This window comes from Nesoenas mayeri (genome assembly GCF_963082525.1).
Source record: "Nesoenas mayeri genome assembly, chromosome: 3".
NCBI classification, from domain to species: domain Eukaryota; kingdom Metazoa; phylum Chordata; class Aves; order Columbiformes; family Columbidae; genus Nesoenas; species Nesoenas mayeri.
In genome coordinates, this window is record NC_137544.1 from 34748033 (window position 1) to 34775075 (window position 27043).

Genomic DNA, 27043 nt, shown 5'->3' on the forward strand with positions numbered 1-27043 from the left:
ACAGCGCTGCCATCTCTCTGCAGTAAAAGTTGCTGGGGGTCAGTCGTGCTCCGCTTTCCTAAGCCAGGCAAAGAAAGAAAAATTTGGCAGAGAGTCTCTTTTGCTACAGGTTGCAAATTTAACAGGACCTTGAGGATTTTTGCATGTCAGCCTTGTGGATGTGTGAGATTGTTTTTCATTGCTTCTGTATGAAAGCAGAAACACAGTGGAAGCAGAAGGAAAGAATGCAGATGTTGCTCAGTGTGTTTGTAAGAGGCTTTGCCTTCTCCTTGCTTTTCTAAGGAAGGTATGTGTAATTTGCAGTTAACACTGTTAAGAGTTCTGTTTGATGTGGTTAGGGCTTGGATCTCTGTTAGAGCATAGTATCTCATTATCTGGGAGTGTGCATTAAGCCTCATCTGTATGAGAAACGAAGATTAGTAATCCTCTGCAGTAAGTATTACATCTGCCTGTGACACTGCAGGGGTCCCTTTGGTTATATTTGCATGACTTGTGAAGGCAGAGGCTCCTGCTCGATACTTTCAGCTGTGGGAGTAAGCTGGAGCTTGTGTTTATGTAACACAAATGCTGTTTATGCAGTTCATATTTCAAATACCTGTAGCTGGTCATGCTTCAGGTTCTGTTGAGCCATTTTCTCAGGGTATGGTTTTGCTATTGATAGAAACCAGTGAGATTATGGTGCTGACATTATTGATGCTTCTCCCCTTGTTCTCCTGGTTCCTGCATTATGCTTGTGCAAGGAAAGCTGCAGGAGCTGCTTGGCAGGAGGGAGGAACATAGTGTCACCTCAGTGACAGCCAGCGGTGAGATCTGCTGAGCTGTATCATCAAACTGCACCCTAAAGGTGCCCCTGCCAAATGCAATACATTCAGTTTTCAGCTGAGTCAGGTAACGTAGCTGCTGCGGTTCTGGAGTAAGGGCAGGTGCCAGGAAAGAGTGACCAGATTGAAAGAGAAGGAAGGGAACCAGCAGTACCATCTCTGTCTTTAGAAGCGTAAGTCTAGATAGACACAAGCCAGTCTGTGAAACAAGTCTTCGAGGTAGACTTAGACAAGCATTCTGTTTTTGTTTGGTATTTTTATCTATTTATCTATTTATTTTAAATGCCAGACTTGTAAAATGTGTTTGTGATCTGACAAGCCAGCTTAGAAGATATTCATCATAACGCCTTATTCTCAGTGTGTGTGGTCTGAATATTTTGGGGATGGGATTTTGTGTTAGAAAGCAAGCTATTCGTGCTCAGGATCTGTCTGGAATGAGTGGAAAGTTCAGGTTAGGATTTCAGTCACTTCAGTTCCAGGATGAAGAGGCCATAGGACAGTCAGTTCTGCACATCTCACTCACCAGCCAATGCATGGAGTGGTACCTGCCATCGTTCCCTCCACTTGCAGGCAGGAGGATTGAAGCCCAGGTGATGCCTTATGTCCAGAAGGCTGGGAGTCTAGAGCAGAAGACCAATATCCTGTGACCGCTTTGTGGGCACCAGCTGCTCAGCAACATGCCTGCTGACACCATGAAGAGATTTGAAACTGAGAATGTGCCTGCTTTGTCCCATTTATATTAACTGAACTAATGAAATAAGGCAGAGAAGTTCTCTTTAATCATGGCCATTTCACAGTTCCTATTATTGCTGCTACTTGAGTCATCTTGCCTATAGTACAGTAGAAGTAATATTCATTTATCCTGTTTGGGTTAGATAAATCATGGACCAGTGAGATTTTTGCAGTGTATTAGAGTATCTTCGTTAAAATAGTGTAGAATAGTGAAATGCTGCTGCCTTTTAGTAATGCAGAGACCACATGATATGTTCTTCTGGTTCAGCATCTGTCAGTAGGCAAGCCTTTCTAGTGCAGAAGATGTTCCAAAAACGAGTTCAAGAAGCATAGAGAGGGTAAAAAGAAGTAAATAGTGACCCGTTGAAAGTGCTGAGAACCTTGCAGGGAATTCTGCATAGAGGATGAGATCTGATTTTGCTAAGCTTCTTCTCCAGTCTGGATATGATTTGTGACGGTAAAATCCTGATTTTGATATTTTACTGTTAAATGAGCAGTAGGATTTCTCTTTTTACCAGAGATTACTGATCAGGTTAGCTAGGAGATCTGTTTCTCCCATGTATTAGTTGTGTGGGGATCAGAAATCTTGTAACAGTCTAGCTAAAGATATAAAAAGTGACTGAAAGCTGGAAACAAGGTGAATTCTCAACAGAAGCAAGCAAATATTTTAAGTGAAGGGAGTTAATTAACTGTGAGAGCAATTTACAAAGACTAGCAGATTCTCTGTTATTATCAGTTCAGGAATGAAGCTTTCGGGGGGAAAAAACCCAGAGAAACTCTTTACTCCTAAGAGGAATTAATTCAGGGATGCTGAAGGTCAGAACAGATAATCCCAGTGGTCCCACCTGGCCAGGTCTTTGACGTATTTCTCCAAAGCAACCTGAAAGTTTATCCTCTTGTTACCTATTGCAAATCAATATAAAGAAATGAAAACTAGGGCAGAAAGACAGGATACTTTAGCTGTGATAGACTTTCTTTATAAATTTAGCTACTGAATAAGTTATTAACTCATCTTAGCAGTTTTTGTATATCAAAATGAACATCCTATTTTTGCTGTCTTTTAATCCTAATAAGGAGACCAGCTTTACATACTGAGATAAAATGGAGATGTCACTGGGTTTTTTTCCTGTTTTACTTTTGTGAATAGAAACGTAGATTAACAGTAAAACCAAACCCAGAGAAATGATGTTCAGAAAACAGTCACCCTCCTAAAAATATGGGAGACAAACATCAAATTATGATAGTAGACTATTATAATAGCTCTATCAGAGTTTTCTTCACAGCATTAAAGATAGATTAGGATAATAGTATGTAAAGATTTTCCTCTGAAACTTCACAATGGATATAGATTTTGATGGTGTATCTTGCAGTGTCATCTGGTGTGCTGAAATGTATTTAAATCAAAACATTTTGATACTAAAGCAATCCATCTTGTAGGAATACAGATGCTTTCCCAAAGTGGTGTGTGAATAGCCATGAACTAAGTTTTTCTGAATGTGGTATCTCTGACTATAAGAATACTTTTTTCAGGTTCCTCTCAGCTGCATCATACTCTGGAAACCTTGGAAGCAGCAAAGTACAAGGCTGAGTTTCACAAAGATAACTGAAGTATCCATCTGCATAGTTTGTCAAATGAGGATGTATTTTTCTCCCCTGGGCTGTTGACAAGAGCTCCAATCCTCTGCGCAGGCTAGTGAGGAAGGGAGAACCGATGCTGCTCTTCGTGCCGTGTTGTCTTTGGTCAGTGTTTTGTGTGGTCAAACGCTGGAAGGTTTTAGAGCTCGGAGTAACCACAGATGAGAGCTGCAGGCAGGACTGTGAGGCTGACGCACTCCTGCGGCATAGATCCAGTTGGAGAGCAAGACAAAGGTCCTGTGGTTTTCTTGGGGAATAATCAGCTGGCTTCTGTTGTGCCAGATGCTCTGAGCATCTATCTTAAACAACAAGGCATAATTTAATAGGATTTTAAATGTAACTAATGCTCTTGTTTCAGTTGACAGGCTTGAATCAAATCACTTGCGGGAGAAGATGCTACTTTTTTGGCTAAAAATGTTTGGGTATTTTGTTTACATTTATACAGCTGGCACATCCACAACTGATAATCCATGCAGATGTCATGTGGAGAATTGCAAGGCTTCTGGCTAAAAAAAAAACCACCACAATTTATTTCACTTCAACATCTTAATTAGTTTTATAAAAAATAAAAAGGAGAGATTAAGAAATGTGGGTTTGTGGGAGAATTTTCATGATGTGAACAGTAAAATATTAGGGATCTGATTAAATCTAATTTGCAGTTAAACTTATGCCCAGTGTACAGACTCCTGGAAGACGGCAGCTGAGACTGGGAACAGGTGGATACCTGTGTACTGGTCCGTGGCCTGGGCCTGAGCACCAGAGCGCTCTGGGTCTGTGACACTGTTAGCAGCATGGTTGGTGGCACAGACAGCTTTGGCCAGGGCTCACTTATAGTCTCATGAACAGTTTGTGGCTGTGATTGAGATGTTACAGCATGCCAGGGATCATTCCCAGTGTTCAGTTTGCAGGCAGCTGCTCTGAGAGGCTGCAGGTTTAATAGGCTTGGCCAGATGATGCCATTTGTCCTCAGGGCCAGGGGGCTGGCCCGGGCACGGTGTAGTTTGCTAGTTGCTCTGACCAGTGCAGAAGGGAATTCATGTTGGTTTTAGCAGTGTGCCAGTATAAGGAAATGAACTCTCCCACACATCATTTTACATGTTTCTTTTCTGATTGAACAAATACTTAATATTCATGTTAGGAAAATCTCTGTCTCTCTCTTTTGAGTCTCTCTTGCAGCTTTTTTTGGCGAAAGAGAGAGGAAAATATTTTCATCTTTCGCTTCTACATTGACAGCAGAATTTGTCTTTGCAATTCTTAGGGAGATAGTAAAAGGCATGTTGTGTTCAGTACCAGCAGTGATGATGATGCGATAATTTTGCTGTTGTTGATAATATATTATTTGCACACAATTTTAGGAGCTGCCTTCTGTATGAATAAGTGATCCTTTCACATACACCTGAAAAACTCCACCAGTATATGTAAGAAAAGGAAAAAGAATAAGATACTGAGACACAAACTTACTACACAGCCCACTTCTTAAGAAAGGCAGTAATCAGTTAAGAGCTTTATCTTTGCAGTTTCTTGGGATGGCTAGCCTCTTATTTCAATGAAACCATGATTCCATCAGCATTAGCTCCAAAAGTTATCTATTTTTGTGGTGGATTTAGAGAGACAGACTGGGTTGTGTGACAAGAACAACTAGCATATGCAGTTTAAAAATCCTCTAATTTCCAAGTAGTATCTAGGTCATATGATACCCACAGGCATGATTCATCCACCTGGGCTTTATGCCAGTCAGCAACTGCGTGGATCTGACACTTCAGGAATACTGTAAAATTATTAAAGCTGTATTTTTTTTCTTCAAATGATGCTGTTGACAATAGCTGTGAAAAATACAGCTTATAATGTATAATTCCTTTCTGGAAAAAAAAAAAAACCAACCAAACAAACCAAAACAAAAAAACTTTTCATTAAGTAGATGCAAAAAGAACAGTCTGGAATGCAGAGCAGACCTAGCTGAATTAGCCTAGGTAGCTTTCCTCAGCTCTGCAGACTTTCATTTCAAAGGTTGCTATTATATCTTGAGATGAAGTCCTGTTTGAGGCACAAGTTGTCTTCACCTGAGTATATCTGCTGGGAGCCCAGTGAGCTGTTAAGGCTTGATCTTAGTCAGCTGCAACGAGGTAAGAACTGCCAGTATCCTGCCTGTGTTAGGCTTTTGTATAAAGATGATAATCTCTTTGAGGGGTAAAACCCCCATACATTTAGTACAAAAGTACAAAGCTCATGCTTTTGTTTGTTTGTTTTGGAATGAAGTTGATTTTCAAGAAACAAGATCACCCTTATTTTTAGGCATGTGTATTATGCAGACAGACACTCTTAATTAAAGATTCAACAAGCTTTGGTCAGGGAACTGTCAAGCTGTATTTTAAAAGATGTGTAGGTGTCTAGGAAAACAAAAATGTGTGTAGCTGGGATGTTTTTTTTTTCAGATACACTGATATGTTTATCTCAATTAACACTTACAGGAGTAGATTCTTGCTTACCTTGCTTTTCTAGGTGCCTGTGTACTTAAAAAATGTAGCCCCTAATGACTTTGAAAACCAGCTGCCTCTTTTAACTCGTACTTCTGAAAAGTCCCATACAGGATTGGTTGTTTGTGGTTTTTTTTTAAAGCATCTTTAAAGGGTAAAGGCTGAAATTCTCACAGCTGAACTGAAGACACTGCCTTCTAGAAATGAGGTGAAGACTAACGCTTGCCAACCTGTAGAGAAATGGCAGTGTTTAACTTCTATTAACTTAAAACCGAAAAAAAAATATTCTCCTTTGTCTTCTGAGTTTGTGACTTCCCATCCCATGAAAGCAAGAGGAGGAATGTCCTAAGGTTAGTAAGCATGTCTGGGTTATGGTGGCTTGCTTTGAGTATTGTTTTTGTTTTCTTTCTTTCATCTAGATAAAGAAGAGACAGCAAGATGTGGTGAGGTTTCTGGAAGCCAACCGCATAGAGTTTGAAGAAGTGGATATCACGATGTCAGAGGAGAAAAGACAATGGATGTATAAAAATATTCCTGAGGATAGGCAGCCTGCGCAAGGCAACCCACTGCCACCACAGATATTCAGTGATGATCGGTACTGTGGGGTAAGTAGCTGTTATGGTTGTCAACAGCTGATATACTAGTATACCCTGCTGGCCATTTAAAAGGCTGGGACTTGCTGTCGAGCTTTCTTTAGTAGTATCTGAATTAATGTGGACAATAGGATCAGGTAGCAATCATACAGTGAAAATTCAGATCGTTCATCTGTAAATCCTAAGGTTGTCTTCAGCTAGTGGTTTCCCTGCAGGAATGTAGGAATTTGTAATGTCACACGCTCCATGTACAACCTGTTGATGGTAAAGTCCCTTGTGACACCACTATAAGCTGGGGATTTATGGTTTCCTTGCTACTTGGGCCTAGCACAAGCATAAAAATTCAGGAGGAAATCTTTGGCACAGTAAATGAGAATGTTATCTAGATTCAGTTATATTGTCATTGTAATTAAGCTCCTTCTCTGCTGTTGTCATAGTGTAAATCTCATTTATGCTCCGAGAGCCTTTATGCAATCAGAGCCTCTAGGATAAATTAAAACTATTTGCTTTTAAAATTGTAGAATAGTTTTATTTTCCCCTAAAGCAAAACAGCTTGAGACTTGTCTTCTTCTGCTGAAAGACTGTGAAGCATGAGCGCCTGTGAATCTGACAACAGACTGATGAGTGGACTGTTTTCTTTGATGATGGAGACTGCAATAAGTTCCCCATCCACAAGTGCAAGCTGAAGTGGTAGCCTTTGATATGTTAAGAATGGCAGCATATGGATATTTTACTCTAGTGCTTAATGAGCCTGATACACTGCAGTTCTGAGTCTTCGGCAATGTTGTAGTCTGGGAGAATCTTCCCAGAACTTTTACTTACCTTTGAAAAAAATATTGTAAAAAGAATGCAGCTGGACCCTCTTTGCCTTGCTGCATCTTCTCATACATCAGCCGTGTGACTTGTACATCCTTTAGCAGGCAGGTTTGAAGTACCTCTTAGACTGGCTGGTAGGAGAAAGGAAGGTTTGATGTGACACCCTGGCTGCATCAGGAACTGACTGGGTAAGGTTTGTCTGTGAATTCAGTAGGAGAATGAAATGGGGAAGAGGGTCTCTGTGGTTATAATAGCTGGACGAGAACAAATGTGGCTATTTCTGACTACAATGTGGTGAAGATACATCCAAGCTGCTTCTTAGTTCCTGCCAGACTCGACAGTGCTGTGATGAAGCTGCTTCTGGCTGAGGGATTGTTCAGATCTGCTGAAAACCTGTCAACTGCAGTGTGATTGTTAGCTTACTGTTGGAAGTGCGTTAGAAGGGATTTTAGATCCTCTGCAACAAACAGATTTGGCATGATGCAGCAGCTAACTGGCTTCTTGAAAAGAGGTATTTAGCATCCCTCCTGTGTGCTTTGTACTGGCATTACTTGTTTACCTCAGCAGTGTAACTCATATTTTCCTACTTTCAGGTAAGAAATGTCATTTAAAGAAATGTAGCTAGGACATGAAAGGGATTTTGACCTTCACTTACGGAGCAGCCTCTCACTTGCAAATAACATTTGCATTGTTCTGTGTGATACAGCTGTTGTTTCTTACCCTTTCAGCTTGTCTTTATAGGATGTTTTAACCTAGTCTTAGAAATTGCTTTTTGGAATTAGCAAGGAAGAAGATGTCATGCAACATGTGAGATGATCTCATTAATCTCTCTGCTCAGCTGATAGCTGTTTTGGTTGGGCAGAGTTAATCTTATTACTAGACCTCACTGTCTGCATGAGTATCTTTAAAGAGCAAACATGCTTTGAAAGAAACTATATTTTCTAGGATGTAGGGAGAAGTATGTGCAGGATTTCTGACACCCATCAGTTAGCCTGCTGCATTAGTTAATGAAGTTCTTATGTAATAGAGTGGAGGCAAAACATTAGGCAGGAGGCAAAGGAGCTCGGTGCTGGGAAGAGCGTTAAAATATCACAATTAGATGAAGTCAGCAGACATTGCACATCTTGTCTCTCTTTGTCATGCCCACAGTGAGTGGTTTATCTTGACATAAATAACTTTAAAAAAATCACTATTAAATAATTTAAACTGAAAAAATACCCACTGATTTTTCTGTTAGTTGAGTTAGTGAAAATTGTGGCTCATCATTCCGGATTTGTGTCCAGGCAATTTCTAATCCAATTTGCTCTATTAACAAATACTGTTTTTCTTCCTGCCAGTTCTACAGTCTCACCAAGAAACTGTGTATGTACTTATTCTGACTTATAAATTGTTACTGACAATACGAACTGACTGACAACACAAACTGGTCAAATCCATTGCTGTTCCTCTAAAAGTGTGGGGGCTAGACAAGGCCAAGCAAAATAGGTACACTTTTTATTTTGTTCATGTTACTTCAATAGAGGTTCACAAGCATATGGTGTACAAGCCATGACTCAGTGTCATGCTCATAGCCATACTGTTTTTTCTGTGTTACTAAAAGCATTAATAGCTTTTTGTTTTGTTTTTATTTGGTTTGGTTTTTTTCCCCTTCTAATTTTCTCTTTAGTAGAAAACTCAGCAATACACACAGGGTATTATCTCAGACTAGATTTTTCTGGCTAGGACATTACAATGTGAAATAATCACTTTTCAGAATGTAACTGCAATATAGAGGAAGTTTGTTTTTGGTAGGGATCCAAAATGGATTGGTGTCAGCCATTTGAACATGTGATAGCTGGTGCAAGAAAGGTACAAAAAGACAACCAGTGCTTACTGGTTCACAAAGCATCTTGTATCACAGGGGGTGGGATCCTTTTGCTACCAACAGACAAACTCCGTGTTTTGAAGTGTGAGCAAGACCTTGAAATTTTTTGAAGTCAATGTAGTCGCAAATAAGATCATTAATCAATGTCCTTTTCTCAGTCTTCTGAGGTGCACTCCCCAATTTTCCAGTAACACTTTCTGCTAATGGATTTTGAAATAAAGTACTCAGCAAGAACTGTTTTTGTTTGCTGTGAACAAGATAAAAGCTGTGAGCACACTAGAACACAAATCATTTTGCTGATAATCCAGTGGTATGTCATAGCACTGACACTATGATAATTTACACATTTTTATTATTATGTTGTTTCATCTTAGTGACATCACTGTAACATTGTGTGTTAAAAGAGTCTACATTTCAGACAAATCAGACACATGAACCCACTCTTCTAATTTATAGTAGCGTAAACCTAAATTTAGTACAATTATCTTGCTCTAGTTAGTGCTATGTAAGTAAGAGTAAGGAAATGTTAGTGCCTAGTGCATGTTCCAAGAGGGAACTTGTGCACTTTGCATAAAAAAAAAAAAAAAGTAGAGATAATTTGGAAAAGACAAACAAACAAAAAAAGGACAAGTAGAGCCTTAATAGGAGCTGATGGGTTGGGTTGTTGGACATTGAAACCGGTTGTGTCTTGCCTGGTTCCCTGGAGGTGTTTAAAAGGCATTTGGACAAGGTTCTTAGGGACATGGTTTTAGTGCTAGAGTTAGGTTATGGTTGGACTTGATGATCCTGAGGGTCTCTTCCAACCAAAATGATTCTGTGATTCTACTTGGGCAGCAATATCTTGCCACGACACAGCAGCCTAGATGGACTTATCTCTGTGCTGCCAGTTAGTCAGCTTCTGTTGCTGTAGCCACCCTTAGAGGGCATGTGCCAGCATCCCTGAGTCAGTGTGGAGGCAGAGCACTGGCCACTTTTCTCTTTCAGTAATGTCTAGGGCCAGCTAGATGACTTTCATTTCTGTAAAATGACTCAATCCACCTTTGTCTGTGTCAGTTTCTGTGTCTTGTCTTGTGGGACTCCACACAGCAGCTTTCTACTTCTGATGTTTTCCCTTGTTAGACTCCTGGATCGTTCAAAAGATTGGAAATTTCCACTTCCTAGTGAAATACGCAGAAATCTGCCACTGATGTGAAATTTAGGGCAACCAAAATTAAAATGAAATCTGTTACTAGGTGGGAGTTTGAGCTGAAGGGAAAATATTTACATAGCAGGCTGACTCTTTTTTCTGTTAGAAGCTGCTCATATGGTTTAGAATGTTGGGGTAGGTCCTGATAGAGTGCCTAGGGGGCAGCAGTGGAGACAGAGATATGTGATATTTATTGTCCTTCCCTGAAATGTAATATATGAGTATCAACTCCATCAAAACAGCAAAGGCCTATAGACAAGAAAGAAACAAAATAGGCTGCTGAAAGAGGTGCAGTGTTCTCAAGAAACCATTCAGTGCATGGGCAATTACTGTGGCACTGATTTCTTTGCACTGTTAAGTATCAGTCTCTCTCTTTTTTTTTTTTTTTTTAGATCCTGGAATGATTCATACACTTTTCTCTTTCTTCCTTTTTTATATGTGTCAAATGACAAATCAGTAACTACTCACTGATAAGAGAAAGAAGAGGAAGGACAGGATTTAAGAAAACTGTCTAGAGGCCACTGCAGAGTTTCTGCCCTGGCCTGTCATTGGGGAGTTTGTCACTATTCTGATGCCTACAGATATAGAGAGGTTCACAGTATCACAGTATGTTTGGGATTGGAAGGGACCTCAAAAGATCATCTAGTCCAATCCCCCTGCTGGAGCAGGAACGCCTAGGTGAGGTCGCACAGGAACATGTCCAGGTGGGTCTTGAATGTCTCCAGAGAAGGAGACTCCACAACCCCCCTGGGCAGCCTGTTCCAGTGCTCTGGCACCCCTACTGAGAAGAAGTTTTTTCTCAAATTTAAGTGGCACCTCTTGTGTTCCAGCTTGATCCCATTACCTCTTGTCCTATCATTGTTTGCCACCGAGAAGAGCCTGGCTCCATCCTTGTGGCACTCACCCTTTATATATTGGCAGAATTCACCTTAGCATGCCTGCTGTAGTGTGTTTACTTCAGGAGCCAGGGCAGTTGTGAGGCTAATTTGGCATTCAGCAAGTCTGCGTTCAGTTCCCTGTACCCTTAGAGATGTCTTACCCAACTCGGCATCTTGTTGGTCCAAATCTGTCTTCAGAAGAGTAATAATCTCTAGTTAAAAGTTAGTGTGAATTGCTCAGAGACCATATAACAGTTGTTAATGATCCTGAAGCTTTCTTGATTAATTATTTGTCCTATCATTATTTTAAAACACTTAAAGGTGACCCATATAAAATTAGAATTGTCACCTTTACAGGATATAGCAGAAAATACTGCAAAACTTCTTTTTTATTTTTATATTTATTACATTATTGTTCTGCAGAACTTGTGAATAGTCAGTAAGTGTGACTTAATTACTATCAATTTTGCTTGGGATCCTAATTCTTTACATGGAATGGAAACTTCCTGTTGTGCCATACTTTCTTGAAGAAAAGGGGTTTGTTCTTGAAGGTGTCATGACTACTTTGGTTAAAGTCTTTTATAAAGGGCCAGTTCTACTAAAATACAGGATATATGCGATATAGGAGGAAAGGATAAGAAAGCTAAGTGGCAGCAGTACTTTGAGGATGTGTAATATTGCACAGAATATGGATGCAGCAGTGTACTGGAACAATATCTAGAGAAGGCCAGGACTGTTGTCAGAGAACAACCAGGATGGACTAAGCAATTCAGTGCATTACTGTTCTACTTGTCATCATGCTAATGTGATTATCTTCTAGGAAACACTTTGAACATATAGCAAAGTTAAAATAAATATATAAGTAAAAATGGCATTAAAATATTTCAGTGCCGTTACAATTAGTGTGTTTTCTTTCTTTACTAGCTTCCCATTTCTGTTCTTCTCTGAAGGGACCACAGAAAAAGGAAATGTTGAAAGATAATTCTGCCAGTGCCCAATTCCTAAAATAAACAAGTGGAAGGGGGAAATCTGTGTGTCATTTAATGCTCTGAGAGGTCACCTAATATAGGTATGGGTAAAATGCTCTAAGAGGAAAACCAACCAACATGTGGTTGTTGTGTCCCTCATGAAGTTACAGCTACCATAAAACGTGTCCAAAGTTAAACTATGTGGATGCAGAGATACTGTGCAGCATGGTCAGTTTATGTGTTTGAGCCATGATCTCACGGAAAAGGATGACTGCCATAGTTAATTCCCTGACTTTCGCATCCCTCCCTCTTCTCAAATTCCTGTTGTGGTCTGATTTGATAATATTCTTATCCAAACAGTTTGTAAAATAACATGTTGAGCTGGAAGGTGCTCAAAGGGGGAGGTGGCACCTGTTATCATCCATAGTTCATACTGATTCTGCCACTGACTCCCTGAATATTGTGCTGCGCCAGGTGGGCTCTGTGCTGGTTTGAGGTCTTCAGCGTTTGGCTGAGGGAAGCCCTTCTGCACTTCATATCACTGTCTCTTAGAGGTGAGGGATACCGGTTCTTAGGCAGTTAATATCTGTGTACTCTGTCACGGTTGCTGAAGGAATGGCAAACATCACATCAGCTGGAGTGTGACATGTACTGCCCAAACAATAGAGCTGACATCTGCTCCCTTTTATTAAAGCCTTTGTTTCTGGAAGCCTACAACTAAAGAGATTACTGGCATAAACATCTGGCCCTTAGAAGAGGAGTAAAAGGTTGCTTTCTAGAGTCAATTTTGTAATCTCTTTAAAAGTCCTGTGCAGAGATCTTATCAGAAGGTTAGGTAATTGAAAACTGTCATGTTTAGGTTGTCCTGTGTCGTGCAGACAACATCTTATTTTTGTGTTTATTTATAATATTAAAAAAAGACTCAAACATGCACACACATTCTCCAAGGAGAGCTGAGCTGAGTAAGAGCTTTCCATTGTAATCCTAATCAGATCAGTAAATGAATGTCGTCTGTTCCAGAGAACTGGACTGCCCTTTTCAGGAAGGATACTAACAGCTCCTTCTCAGTGGCATACAGTATTAAATCAGTCAGTAGTGAAGTGCTGATTCAATGCATTTAAATTATGAGTGCCCCACTATTACTTGTAAATGCAATTATGTTGTCCCTTTTATAAGAATGGAGAGATCATAATCATATATTAAAAATATTGTGAAAGAGAAGCAAATTCAAACAGCTTGCCAATAGACTTGTCTTTAAGTGCTGTTCAATAATCTGTGCATTTTAAAAAGCTGTATTAAAAGCAGTGCAAGCCACATTTGGGCAGGTTCCTTGTTCTTCTGCTTTTTGGTGTGGTAAGGATTGATTTTCTGCTTCTTAGTGTGGCAGCAGTAAGGATTTGCCTGAGATGCTTAACAAGCTCACTCTTTCCTTCATTGCAAACTAAAAGCAAACAGCAAAAAGTCCAGCCTGCTCATTTAAAGAAACTTACTGGAATTTTGTTCACAGTTACTGTCTTTGAAACTTCATTAGATATAACATTCTCCTAATCTCTGTTGCAGTGATGGATAGACAATCTCTGTATAATTGGTAATTGTAAATGAAATCTACTTTGTGTTAACGTTTTACTTTGACTCAATGCCACCACACTTGTGTTGTGTTCCTTGAAGCACAAATAATCATTTATGCTGATCTGGATTACTGCCAGTTTTAACTTTGGTGTGGAGTAAATAGTTTCTCCCAGCAGTGACAGTGGTTATTTAAACAAGCCGCAGTGTACCTGCTTAACAAAATGCTGAGCCCACTTAATTATGGCAGCATCTGTAATCACATCACTGCAGTGATCTGGCTTCCGAGCACCAGGAAGACAGCACACTTAAGGTCTCCACATCACACCTGGGATACAGCTACTGCTGTAGCCAAGTTGAGCTTTGTGAACTTGGCAGTTGCTGTTGGGAAGAGGAGAAGCTACCCTGGAAGTGGGATTTCTGAAGAGGAGAGAATTCCCAAGGCCAACAGTTTTCCTACTGGAGTGAATTGGCATAGAGTCCACGTGAATGCCAGAAGGACATAAGACGTTTGTGTCATAATGAGAAGTTAAATCCAGATTTCCTGAATGCTTCTCCACTATCTCAAAGACTAAGCTGTTCTTAGTTTACTGTAACGTTTGGGCAGCGGATGGCTGTTGGGATTTCTGCGTAATCTAGACATTAAGAGAGTTGTCCTGTCTTTGGTTAATCTGGTTTTAAAGAGGTCCAAGGCAATTACAGCACTTTTTAGTTTCAGGATAAACTGTAAGGATTCGGATTTTGAAAACAAAGCATACTAAGTACAAAATGCCACTTGACTTTGCTGGTTATTTTAAAACTCCATGTAAGATACACCTTAAGATAATGTAAGTGGCCATAGATGTGTGAGACTGAAGGTACATCTAGCCCAGTTTGGTCCCAACAGTGGCCATAAGCATACTCCTAGGAAAGACTACAACCAAGTCAAACATATTAACTACTTCTGTTGAGTATTTTCCCTGTCTCTAGCTATTTTTCTGAAACAAATATCACTTTAATGTATTTAGTAATTCTTTTCTCTTTCATGAACTTCAACCTCCTGGTGAAACCATGCAACATTTAGCATCTTTGGCGTGCTCTGGCAAAGTGCTCCATGGGGCCGCTGGGCTCCGCCTCTAGAACCAGCCGCCCTGCCACCACAGTGAGCTGCACAGATCCGTGTCTCCCGTTACCACCTGGTGCAACTTTGCTCCTGAAGACCTTTTCAGCCACGGCCTGCCTCTATCCTACTTTAGAGTCGCTCAGCAGGAGCAGAGAAAGCCAAGAGCTTTATGCCATGCAAGACCAGCAAGGTCTTGCTTGTCTGTAGGTGAGCTGCTGAAACTTCAGTACAGTTAGATTTGTTTATTTTCAACAAAGCAAGAGTTTATTAGGTCAGCTAATCCATTCCCCAGTGGCTCTTAGAGCATCTTTAATGCTGTAACTGTTCTAGTGGTAACACAGAGGGGCTGTATCTTCCTCAGACTACCTGGTGGTAGATCAAGCTGCCATTGACTTTAAGGGTGAGGAGCCAGGCCTAAAGCAGTCAGATGGCCATTATCTGGTTAAGAAGCCTTTTGTGACTTGAAATAGCTTTTTGCTTACCTTATTTATACTCCTGTCACTTCTCTATCCCCTCAAACCATTATCTTAACTGGCGTTTGTCATTCTTGGTAACCTTTCATACCCTCATCTTTGTGATTTATCACCTGTATTTTTGGCTTTTCAGCTTTTCCAGAGGGACTGAGCATCTCTGCGTCACTGATGATTCATGTCCAGTGTCTCTATGCCTCCTTAGTTTTAATAGCCTTAATCAGCTACTGATGCTGCCAGAATTTTCTGCGTTAATAATGTGTCGTTAGCTGCTCTGGAAAGCAAGAAGGATCATTATTTAAAGTGATATGGTCAAAATTATATTTGTGTACGTAATTGCCTTTTGAAGTGGGGCAGTGGGTGGCAGTTTGCCATGCTAATATATTTTTAGGATAACAGCTGCTTTCTGAATGTCCCCAGGGTATCAGTGGGAGCCACTTTCTTGCACAGGGCCAAGCCAGCACCGCTCAGCTGGTCCCAGCAAACCTGGGACCAGTGCCTGCTGCCTTGGTAGAGCTGCTTGGGGCGGTCACAAGGGGATTATAGTAACTTGCTACCAGTGGTGAAGTCTGGTGCAGAAACTGGGAACCACTGCCTTGCCAGAACCAGCGCATGGTGGTGTCCTTGCTCTGTGAGAGTCAGTGTCACATGGAGTTTTTTCTGAGTGGAACCTTTTGGCTTACAAGTGAGTTGAGCTCTTGCCTGTGCATGAAGCTGTTCGCTTCTGCTGAGCTTGGCACCGTTTTCCTTCTTCAACCTCTGCATCTACTGCTGGTAACAGTGGGATGTTCTTTATGCAAGACAAGAATTTTCCTGTCCTTGCCCATGGATTTAGTGTCTTACATGTGGCTCAAATCTGCACAGACTTTCTCTCCATATAAAGGTAAGGTCAAAGGAGGACTGTTTTTGCAATATCTGTTATCTCGCCCGTATTACAGGGAAAGCTTGGAATGCCCACAGTGAACCCCTATGGCATGCCAAAGTACAGCTGTTGAGTCTTGGAGATCATGTTCCTTGAGATAATGCTTCTCAAAAATCTCTTAAGAAACTACCAGCTTAAAGTGATCTATTTCAACTTTTATAGGACTATTATGCATTTTTATAACTTTTTTTCACATTTGAATATTTTGGGATCATATGTTTTCATTGCAGAGATTACTAGGAAAATTATCCTATTTAAATTTTACTGCTACTTTATCTAAAAGCATGATGCTTCTTCCCCTCAACTTCCATGAAAGTAAGAAAGTGTCAATAGCATTTTAATGTGTTTTGCAATGCTGATATTTCTAAACTTTGGGGAGATTGCTTCTGGTGGATAATCTCTTGTGGTTATTAAATACTCTGCTCCTTTTAAAATGAATGAATCCACTGGGGTTTATGCTTTTTCAAACATGCACTTACTCAGTTTAGCTCATTGTTTAACCTTCATGATTTTATGCTTATGCTGTGGCTTAGTTGTGAGAACTGTCTATTTTATTTGGATTTACTTTCTGGCTATTGATGGTAATTTTACATTAATTCATAAACTAGCATCAGTACTTCACCTTTAATGATTATTGAATTGATGTAAAAGTATCTCTCTCATCTGTTTAAATAAATGTTTAATTTTGAAGTTAGAGTTAGGTACAACAGACTGTAGCTAAATTTAACAGTGAGGGAACTTAAAACTGCAAAGTCTGATTTTCAGCCTATGACACTGATCATTGCAGGAGATTCTACCTTCCTTTTCTCCAAAACTGCTTTATTCCTTGAAGCGTTTCATTCTCCTGGCAGTCAAAGCAAATTAACTTGACTCTTCCTATAGAGTGAAGTGAGTAGATGGTATTCATTATTCATTGGAAATTATGTCTTGCACATAGAGAAAACCGTGGAACTGAAAACCAGATAGAAGAAATGTGTGAGCTCTTTTTCTCTGTGTATACATAGATATACACGTGGATGAAAGCTGAAAGGATTGACAGACCTAAAGCTTAGTCCTGGAATCCCAATTTACTGCCCTAATCTATAGCACAGTAATATTACGTGTTTTAAGAAGACAACAACAAAAAGCCATCTTAGGAATGTGTGCTCTTTTTCCTTTTATCAGCTGATATGTCGATGACCATCATGGCTCCTGCTGGCCTCTCTGTGTCTTCCAGGGCTGATGCTCTTGCTGGAAAGGGTTATACTGGGAAACTGTCTCTGTGCAGCTGTGTTTCTTTCTGGGCTGAGGTTATTCAAATGATTATGCAACTGCAAAGTATCACTTTGCTAGGACAGTTGTGTTCACATTGGTGTAGCAGTATATCACTATGGAAATGCCAGTAAAGCATCTTTGTCTAGTGCACCAAGAAAAATCCTGCACATCTGCAGGATGATGATGGATCTTGTGGGAGGTACATTATCCTTGCTATGGTGACTACATATTTTCTGTCCAAACAATATTTTATTTTGCATTGGTGGAGACAAAAAAAAAAGACAACTAGTAGAAGTAAAGTCTTGATCTACAAGCACATGTTTTCCTTACAAAGCTATTTCACAAAATACCAACCACCCTTCTGCAAGGATATAATTTGGGTCTGGCAGGTGGGATGAAGGGCTGTTCAGGGATTCACACTGCAGTGTGAAGACCCAGGGCAATACTGGGAAGTAGAATGCTTGCCAAGACCATTTTTGCTTCCTGCTTAGGCTCTGAGAAACCAAAAAGTAAGCACAAGTAGATATTGGCTAGGCATGGGTAAATTGCGGTTGAAAGATGAAGGAAGGTTCCTAATCTTTGCGTATCCTGTGATGGCCAGGTCAGAGAAAGAGTTTTGCTTTTCAATTAGAGCTTCTTCTGTTTGTCTTACATGGTCCCCTGTGATTGTGGGGTGGTTTGTGAAGTTAGAGGTTCAAGAGGAGGCAGGAGTGAAAAGAGACAAGTGGGCAAAGCAGCTGCTGCTGGGGAAAAATTGAGGTCAAATTTCAGGGAAAGTACCTGAAACTGCAACAGTAAGAGGTGAGTTCTCAGAAAGCAATGAGATGAGAGGTTAGGAGCCAGCCCCCAAAGTGCTGATTTTGGGGGTCAAGTGCATTGGGAATGACTGTTACACAAATGGGAAGCACATGGAGGCACGGAAACTGCCTGTTACTACTCTGTATTGAAAGCATAGATGTGCAGAGTCAATATTTAATGGGATTTCTCTTGTTGAATGCTTTCAAGTTAAGTGTAATTACTAATCTTAGATATTTAGAGAAAATTGCTACATAGTTATGAGCACATACCTGAAACTTCCTGACATATACAGAGTATTTTCCATGTCAGAAGTGGTTAAGTAGAGATTAATATTTCTATTTTGCAGTTATGTGGTGGAGGAAAAGTCTGAACTGGGTGCTTTATTGTTTGCTAGTGCTCTTAGAGAAAAATTTTGCCGAACCACAAGGAGAACCTGAAACTTCTTGTCTTCTTGCCATATGCCAAATCCATTCACTAAACTGCCCTCTGTTATTCTGTTTTTCACTTGTAAATTAAATATTGTCAGCTCATCTGATGATAGGGGAGTAGCAGGTGTTCAGTCCAATAAATCAGTAAAAGTAGTAGTTACACTTGGAGATCAGAACCTGATCTTAAGCAGCTAAAACCTAAAAGGAACTTAATCATGGTAATGAAGCTTGTTTTTTATCTTTCTGTACAACAAGTTTCTTTATGGTAAGATTTTATATTTAACTAGTTGTTGTCCAAGCCTGATGTATGATGGCTGAGTTCAAAGGATACAATGATGATGGAGTCTTTGTTCCACCACAGAAAAAATAAGGAGTTCAGCTGCCTTAAGACTTCTTCTTGGAGATTTCAATGTTAGAAAGTATTTTGTTTGCTAAAATAAAAATTGGAAACCCAGTCAGAAACTTATTTGCATTGTTAGGCACTTAAATACCTTTAAACTATACACATAATATATGTCCTTTTAATGAAAATCATGTTTATATTTTTCCTGTCAGATAAAGTAGTGAGAGGTGTTGTAGTTAGAGAATTTATGTGTTCTTCTTTGCCATTGTAGCTGGTGATACTATTACAGTTTAGAATAGCTTCTAGGTTTGCATAGGAGAATATGGGTAAGTATCAGTATTTTCCCAAGCATTATTACATGTAACTCTTTAGTCTAATTAATACATGGTGTGGTAAGATCAATCAGGAAAACACAAATACAAATGTTCGCTCAGATTTTTTTTTTCCCCCTCTCTCCAGGATTACGATGGCTTTTTTGAATCAAAGGAGAGCAACACTGTCTTCTCCTTTCTTGGACTGAAACCTACTTTGACATCAAAGGTCAGTGTAGTATTGCAGACTTTTCATGGAGTTCTTGAAACATTCGGATTGAATTTTCTTTGAACCGAAGGAACTCTTTGTTTTCGGATGCACCATTGCCCTGATTCATACCTTATCCATATCAGCTTCATGCTAATGAGGTAATTGAAATGGTTGCCATGAAAAGCAAGGCACTTTAAAGGAAACTAAGCATATACATGGGAGTTAATTTGCAGATAAACAAAGTTTAAAGAATACATTCTCCTTCACATTATCAATCTAAATTGAAGCAACTGACTTAATTATAACAGGAGACAGAACTAGGACCTTAATCACTGGAATATCTGTAGCTTATGTCACCAAAATATCATCTTACTGGGTCAGCCTGGCATAATTGGTCGACCAGGATTTATTCATTAGGCATTAAGTTTTTTGTTTTGTTTTGTTTTATTTTATTCTGTTTTGAAATGGTGAAATGCTGGAGCAGTCAGGAGTTATATCAACTTCTTGGGTGAGAAATCAGTTTTAACAAATATATATATACAGGTCAGAACACAAAGCCAGATTACATCTTTCTGTTGAGGGCAGCATAATAGTGGAGACTTTTTTGCTGTATGGAAGCCTGGACACTTGTTCAGAGAGAAAGTATCGTGCACCTTTTGGTGGTAGATGTGACACACAGGGGAGGATTTTTCTTCCCTTGACCACTGTAGATACAGCTGTGTCTGGTACTAATACTGTTTCAAGCCTGGACGGTAGCTCTTGAGTGTCTATAGAGTTCCTCTTCTGCCAGGAATTAATTTATTTCTGGAGCCCGTGAGGGACAGGAGTGGGAGGGAACCTCAGCAGGGAACCACGAAAGCAGATTATTTTGGCAGCCTGCCTTGCTTCATAGCTTGAAGAACTAGTCTTAGAAAAAGATTATATCCTACTGCAGTCAGAAATAGCAGATTCTGTTCAGCTCTGTTCCTGGAGAATAACCTGTTGTAGGCCTGGAGGAGTGTCCTATAAACTTGGCCAGATCACTGCTTCAGTCTGGTAGTACTGGAGAGTGATGCCTCCTCAGCTGCTGTGGGGACCAGGGTTAGTGACACCTGATATGCGAAGGTCACAGACAGAGGATATGAGAATGTATTCATAGCATTAATAATATTTTTTTTCTCTTTTCTTTTAAATAGGAGTCAGAACCCTAGAAAGCCTATCTGAAGTATCGACAAGCACATCTTCCGGATGAATGACCCTGTTCTTCAGCACACAACAGCTTCCCTAATGGATCACTGTGATAGAGCAAACACGCATCTTTAGTAGTAGTCTGCTTGCCATGAGACGGTGCTCTCCAGTAATGTGGAGTTAATAACATGTATATGAAACACAATTAAGGCCAGGCTACTCATCTTCCTTTTTAAAAGTATTGTTAATGTTTCACTTCTGTCTTTGGATTGCTTTTGCAACTGGCACTGATATTCTAATAGGCACATATGTTTGAGATAAAGGAGTGGAAGTGTAGGGCTTCTGTCGTTCTTGGATATACTTGTGTAGTCAGATTTCTCACCTTTTTTAATTCTTCCAGCTACTATAGTTGAAATTATTCATCATGATAGCTAAAGTGCTGGTGGTTATTAGAATGTTTGTGCTGGTTATGATTCAGAAGGTGAAAAATGTCAATCTTAAGATCTCAGTCTAAGCCCATAACTGTCGTATTTTTACATGCCTACATTTATTTATTGTGATGTTTATGCTAGATCATGTTTATTGTAAGAGACATGGGCTGTTAACCTTGTTCATGAAAACTTCATTTGTCTAATGATGAGCATTGCAACTGACTGTTTGAAAACAGTTGTTATCATGGAGGAGGTGCCAAAGTGAAATATTTTGACATGGTTCCTGTTCCAAATGCAGCTGAAAAGTGCATGAAAACACTTGGTGGAAATTACTGGGTAGTTCGGAAGAAGCAGTCTCATAGCTAGTGATAATATTAAGTTATCTCTTAACTGTGAAAGACTTAAAATCCAAAGTTGGAGCTCCATAGTTGGACCATCTTAAAATGAAATTTTGCCAAAATCTTGAGTTTACCTTCAATAACACACAGCTCCACCATCAGCCACATGAGAGTCAGGTAGATACTTTGAGAGCTAGGGCTCAATCCCATGGATGGTTAAACACTCTCCTGTAGTCCGAGAGCCCACCTAACATGCCCAGCTGTTGTCCTGGTTATATCCCCAGCTGTGGAAATGTGGAGATGCCTCAAAGACAGTGAGAAAGCTGAGCGTGTGCTTTGCCGGCTGACGGCACAATGGTCAGCTCAGCTGAGGAACAGGAGCCAACTAAAGGAAGTGGAGATTGTTCCAGTGGGACTGCATTGGTGCACATAGCAGAACTCAGGCCCATGACTTGCCAATAACCACTACAAAATGCATTCTAGACAGAAATCAAATTGCATTATGCATTTTGAATCAAGTCTGGCTATGAAAATAACAGCTATGCTGTAATGTAGCTTTTACTCAAGTGATTTCCTAATGACAGGGTAGTGCCATTCCCATAAACGTCGTTATGTCTTTGGGTAAATGAAAGACAACCATTAAATGGGAAAACTTCTTTGCAATCACAGCGTCACTCAGACTGTGTGGCTTGAAGGAAGCCAAACGTGTAAAAAGTGTCGGGAAGCAACACTGTGCAACAAACCGCACGTTCTGTTAAAATCAATAACCATGGCATCTGCGACATTTTAGTTGGAAGGAACAACTGGAGGTCATCTGGTCCAGTACTGTCAAAATCAGGGCTAACACCAAGAATAGCTTTGATCAGATATGGGTTTGTCCAGCTGAGTGTTAAAAATATCCAAAGATGAAGATCTCGTAACCCTCCAGGCAACCTGTGCCAGCCTGTAGTGCTCTCCTAGTGAAAACTGTCTTTAATGTCTAGCCTCAACTTGCAGGCTGTAATTTGTGGCTGTTGCCTTTGCTATGTTTTCTGGCACTCACAGGAAGAAATGGGCACCATCCTTTTTGTAACTGCCCTCAAGATAGTTGTAGGCTACTGTTAGATCACCTCTTAGCTGCCTTCTTACCAGAATAATCTAACCCGGCTTCCTCAACCTCTCTTCACAGGCTGTGTGCTTTAGGCCCGTGGCTGCTTTGGCGGAGGGCTACTCTTTCCAGTTTGTTCACATCCCTCTTGAACTGGGAGAAGGTCTCAAAACGATATTTCAGATGTGGCCTCACCAGTGCTGAGTAGAGGGCGATAACAACTTTCCTCAGCCTGCATGCTTTCCCCTTTTTACAGTGGGTACGTTGCTGGCTCGTTATCAGCAGGGCATTCACTAGGATCCCCAGGGCCCTTCAGCGGGGGCGTTACTGTTTCCGTTGCTTCCCAGCCCATGCTGATGCCTTGCTGCTCCCTAGGGCAGAACTTTTGACTTGGCCTTGTGAAGCTTCATGAGGTTTCTGTTGGTCCAGTCCTCAATATTTTTGAGATGCCACTGGACTGAAGCTCTGCCAGCTGTTACCAACCACTGAACCAGGTTCAGGTGTCATTCACAGATTTGCTGAGGTTGCACACTAGGTCATCATCCAAGTCCCTGCTGAACAACAGGAGAACTGTGGCCTCTCAAGTTTTGGACAAAGATTTATGACTACAGAGGTGTGACATGAACAGTGTTCCTGACTACCAGTTGCTGGAGTAAAGAACAGGTTGCCTTCCTGTTTGTGTTGTCTCAGCTACAAACTGCTTACAAGCTGTGTGGCTTTTCCTTCTAGCACAAAGGAAAGAAAGCTGTAAACAAGATTATGTTAAAGGAGTCCATCCATAAATCAGTTTCTCTTTGGATCCTCTGGTGCCTCCTCAGCTCAGTTAAAGGGCTGGGTGGAGCAAGAGCTCACAGATTTCAAGTCTATGGTTGTATTTACTGGTCAAAATCTTAACTACATCACCTCTAGAGGAATTCTGAGTGGGAGCTGATAACATGTATATACATATATGTATGTGCATTTTTAAGAATTATGTTTTTTATGGTAACTTATTGTGACATTTTTGTCACCAATCCCATATTTTCATTAGACTTGAACTTCACTATAGGAAGGGAATGTGATATGACATGACATGACATGACATGGAGCTGTACATTGTTAACTTCACCAAGTTCAATATAACTATTCCTAAAAAAAAGTTAAAAATATTTAACTTTGGAAATGAATACGTGTATAAATTTACATAATTACACAGTTGATTACAGAGAAGCCATCCTGGATTTATCATGTACTTGATATGTTGTAAACTTCGAGAACTGCCTCAAGTCCCAGTTTTGAAAAACTTACCTAAGTGTGTAAGTACATCCACATGAGTAATCCTGGGCAAAATCCCAGGCTTACTGATGTGAAAAGCAAAACCACACTGATTTCTCCAGGGATGAAATTAGTTTCACAAAACTCCTCTTGAATTTTGGTAATTGTAGCATAGAAACCTCCTGTTCAGTGGAGGGCTAATCCTGTTAGAGCTGTTAGGTAAACCGAGCTTATCTCAGAGCAGGCATGTGGGCATGACCAGCTGCACGGAGAACAACACTAGCTCCAAAGACATCCTGCTTGCTTGCATGGATTGGCAGTGTGAGTCCCTTAGAATATGTTCTTTTGAATTAGAAAAGGCTAGGGTTTTTTTGGTTTTATTTTTTAAAAAAGGTATATATGTTCCTTGAACGTGAATTTGGTCTGTTGTGTGACAGGCTTATTTTTGTAATTAAGAAAAGTAGAGTTCTAGTTTGTTACACAAGATGATCTGGAATTTTTTAAACTGGTTTTGTAATAAGGAAATGTAACTATCAGGTAACTGAAACGGTCTGTGGAAACTAGAGCCATTTATTGAAAGAAATAGCAAATTCCTAATTCTATTTAAAATACTTGCTAGAGAAACAAATTATCCCAGTTTTTAGCCAACACTTGTAACTACCCCACTTTTTAAAATGGAGAGCAGTGTGAATTAAACTGCAAGTCCTTGTACCTAGATAAAGCTGCTGTGTGGGCTGACGTGCGCACTCACATTCACTATATCAGTGGCTTTGATAGAGGGGTTTTGTTTGTGCCACACACTACTGGATAGTGCCTTGCCAGAAAGAGGACTGTTTCTGTAGGGTCTTCTTAGATGTGCTTAAACTTTGAACTGAGAAAGGGGTAGCTTCTATATTGCTATTTTTTTAATAATGCAGTAATCACATACTTTGTAAGGTTGAAACAGTTTTTGATGAGTCTTCTGAACTCTTGATTTTTCTTAGTGTTGCTTTCTCTTTTTTTTTTCTTTTCATTTTTCTTGACTGTCTAGAATCAAATGTTACAAGGGAAGTGGACCTGGAGTAAACCCCTAAATCCATGTTTACACTTTAAAATAACTGCCTGGTTCAAGTGTTGAGCAGCCCAAGTGCTATCACTTAAATGAACAGGAGCTGCCAAGCTCTCAGTGGATTAGTTAGTTTTCCCTTCCAGCCGTGTCCACCTGTCAGGCTGTTTATTTAGGGAGCCCAGTTCTGGGAATATCATGATTCAGAAGTAGGACCCTGAGATTTTAGGCAGTGGCACTTCACAGGAGTGCGAAAGTGGGGTCATCACCAGAGAAGTGCCAAATCCCAATAGTCTTCCGTGACTTGTCCACTGATTTCACTAGATCTTGGTGGGAGCAGGAGGGAGTCCCGTGTGTTCACCCTGCACAGGGAGCGGAAGCAGTAGACACGGTGCTGAACAGCCCATGGCTTGTTGACAGCACCCTGAGCAGTGGTGGTCACAGGGGCCTTGGCTGGCCATGCCATAGGGGACACCACACAGCGCCATGCTCCTCGGGGCTCCCACCTGCATCATGGCCTGTCCTTCACCCTCTTGCTCCCAAAGGAATTTGGGAGGGGACATGGAGAACAGCTTCTGGAGAGCAGTCCTGCAGCCAGGGCAGATCCAGCTTACTCCCTTGTTCCTGTTCTTTACCTCCTCCTCACGTGCTTCGTCCTGTCCCGCCTAGACCTACCTGCGTGCAAAGCTTCCACTCCCGACCATTTGTAGCACCCCTGTGAGGTGGCAAATGCAGAACTGGTGTTCACCTGCATGGTGCCAGTGTTCTGTCACTCAGAGGGGGAGGGAGCACGTTGCATCTTAGGCTGTGTACACGTGGAGTTTTAAATTATGTATTAAAACCGTGTTCATCTAATAAAAAAATGTGATGCATAAAAGGCAGTTGAACTGTGTTGTGTGTGCCAAAGAAAACAATGAAAAAAATATGAGTGGTTATCCTTGCTGCAGCTCCCTCTGGTGACAGCCGGTGCCTTGGCTTGGGTGGCCCTGGCAGAGGCAGAGGAAAGCTTGGGATGGGCAAGCCGCATTCTGTGAGATGCTGAACGGCTTTGATACCTGTAGACTCAGTGGGAATTGCAATGTCCAAAATACCTGCTGGGTTAGGGTCTAGGTCCTCCCCAGGTAAACAGCAGTGAAGAGAAAAAATAAAGGGTGATTTCTTGTCTTCCATTTTTGTGCTTGGGTTATATGATAAATACCGTGGGTATAAAGGACAAATCCTCTGGAGTGGCTTGAGCAGTGGGAGCAAGAAGCTTTCATGTACTGAAGTTTCGCAGCATACTAACGTGTTCAAATACGTAACTTTCATAAATTATTTATATATTGTCTAATTCAAGCTCTATCTGGAGAGGAGTCCAGTTCTTTCTGCCTCATTCTTTTGCCAGCATGCCCATATTGTCCTCTTTTAGCTATTGCCTGTTGACTGTCTCTGCTGAGAATGGCCCTTGCAGAGCTCGTCAGTGATGTCACCTGTCTGCAGCAGTGACATGGCCATATGTCACCTCCAGAAGAAGGGAGAGCACTTGCTGAGCTGGTTGTAGCTCCCTGAGTGCTGCCCCTGGCCAGCGCTGCAACCCACAAAAACCAGGTGTCCTGCTGCCATCCAACCATGCTGTGCCCCATGCTGGCTGATCTGGGGCTTTCCCTGAGCTAATGGTCTTCCTCCTACAACACTTTAATGATCATTGGTACCACTGGCATAATTTTCCTTCAATGGGTTTTCTTCTCTGGGTTTTCACAGCTTTAAATTCTTCCGTTTTTCTTCCTGGCTTTCTTGGATACACTTTTTCTTTTAGATGTCTTCCACAAGTGGTATAAATTTCAGTTGAAGCCATGAGAGGGCTTTTAGGTCAGGACAGATATACAGCATTGATGTGACAGATGCTCTTCAGTCATTAGGGTAAATTGCGGTAGCATCAGTACTGCTCCGGATGGCCTGTCATGCTGAAGCCCTAAGTAGTCATTTCACGTCCTTTGGAGCATTCTGGCTCTGAGCAAAGTGTGGGTATCCATCAAACTCACACCTACAGAGACGTGCAGGGGTTGATGGCATTTCAGTGCAACAAAATTTCATGGTCTTTATTAACTAGTCAACCTGGAGGGGATCTCTTGGGTTACAGAGCCAAATCCTCTGCCATTTCTGTTGTCACAGAGTCTGTTTCATAAACCAACGCTACCTAAAAGCAACAATCTGGATCTGGGTTGATTTTTTATTTCTCCCCTCCCCCACGCCACCCATTTCTTTGGCTCTGCTATGACTGTTGGAAGGTTGTTTCAAAATGCCACTTGTCTTGCACCAAAAAACAAACCTTCTTCCAAATTCCAGCTGAAGTTTACTCATGACCAGCTT

At 40.8% G+C, this 27043-nt stretch overlaps 1 protein-coding gene across 1 annotated transcript in view; it reads left to right on the forward strand.

Moving 5' to 3' along the window:
- Window positions 1–25785, forward strand: part of SH3BGRL2 (SH3 domain binding glutamate rich protein like 2) — a 42907-nt gene extending 17122 nt beyond the window's left edge. The window contains exons 2-4 of the mRNA XM_080341629.1: window positions 6082–6267; window positions 19310–19390; window positions 20548–25785. Of these exons, the coding sequence (XP_080197755.1) occupies window positions 6082–6267; window positions 19310–19390; window positions 20548–20562 (282 nt within the window). The 3' untranslated portion in view covers window positions 20563–25785. The remainder of the gene's footprint in view (window positions 1–6081; window positions 6268–19309; window positions 19391–20547) is intronic.
- The last annotated feature ends 1258 nt before the right edge of the window (window positions 25786–27043 follow it).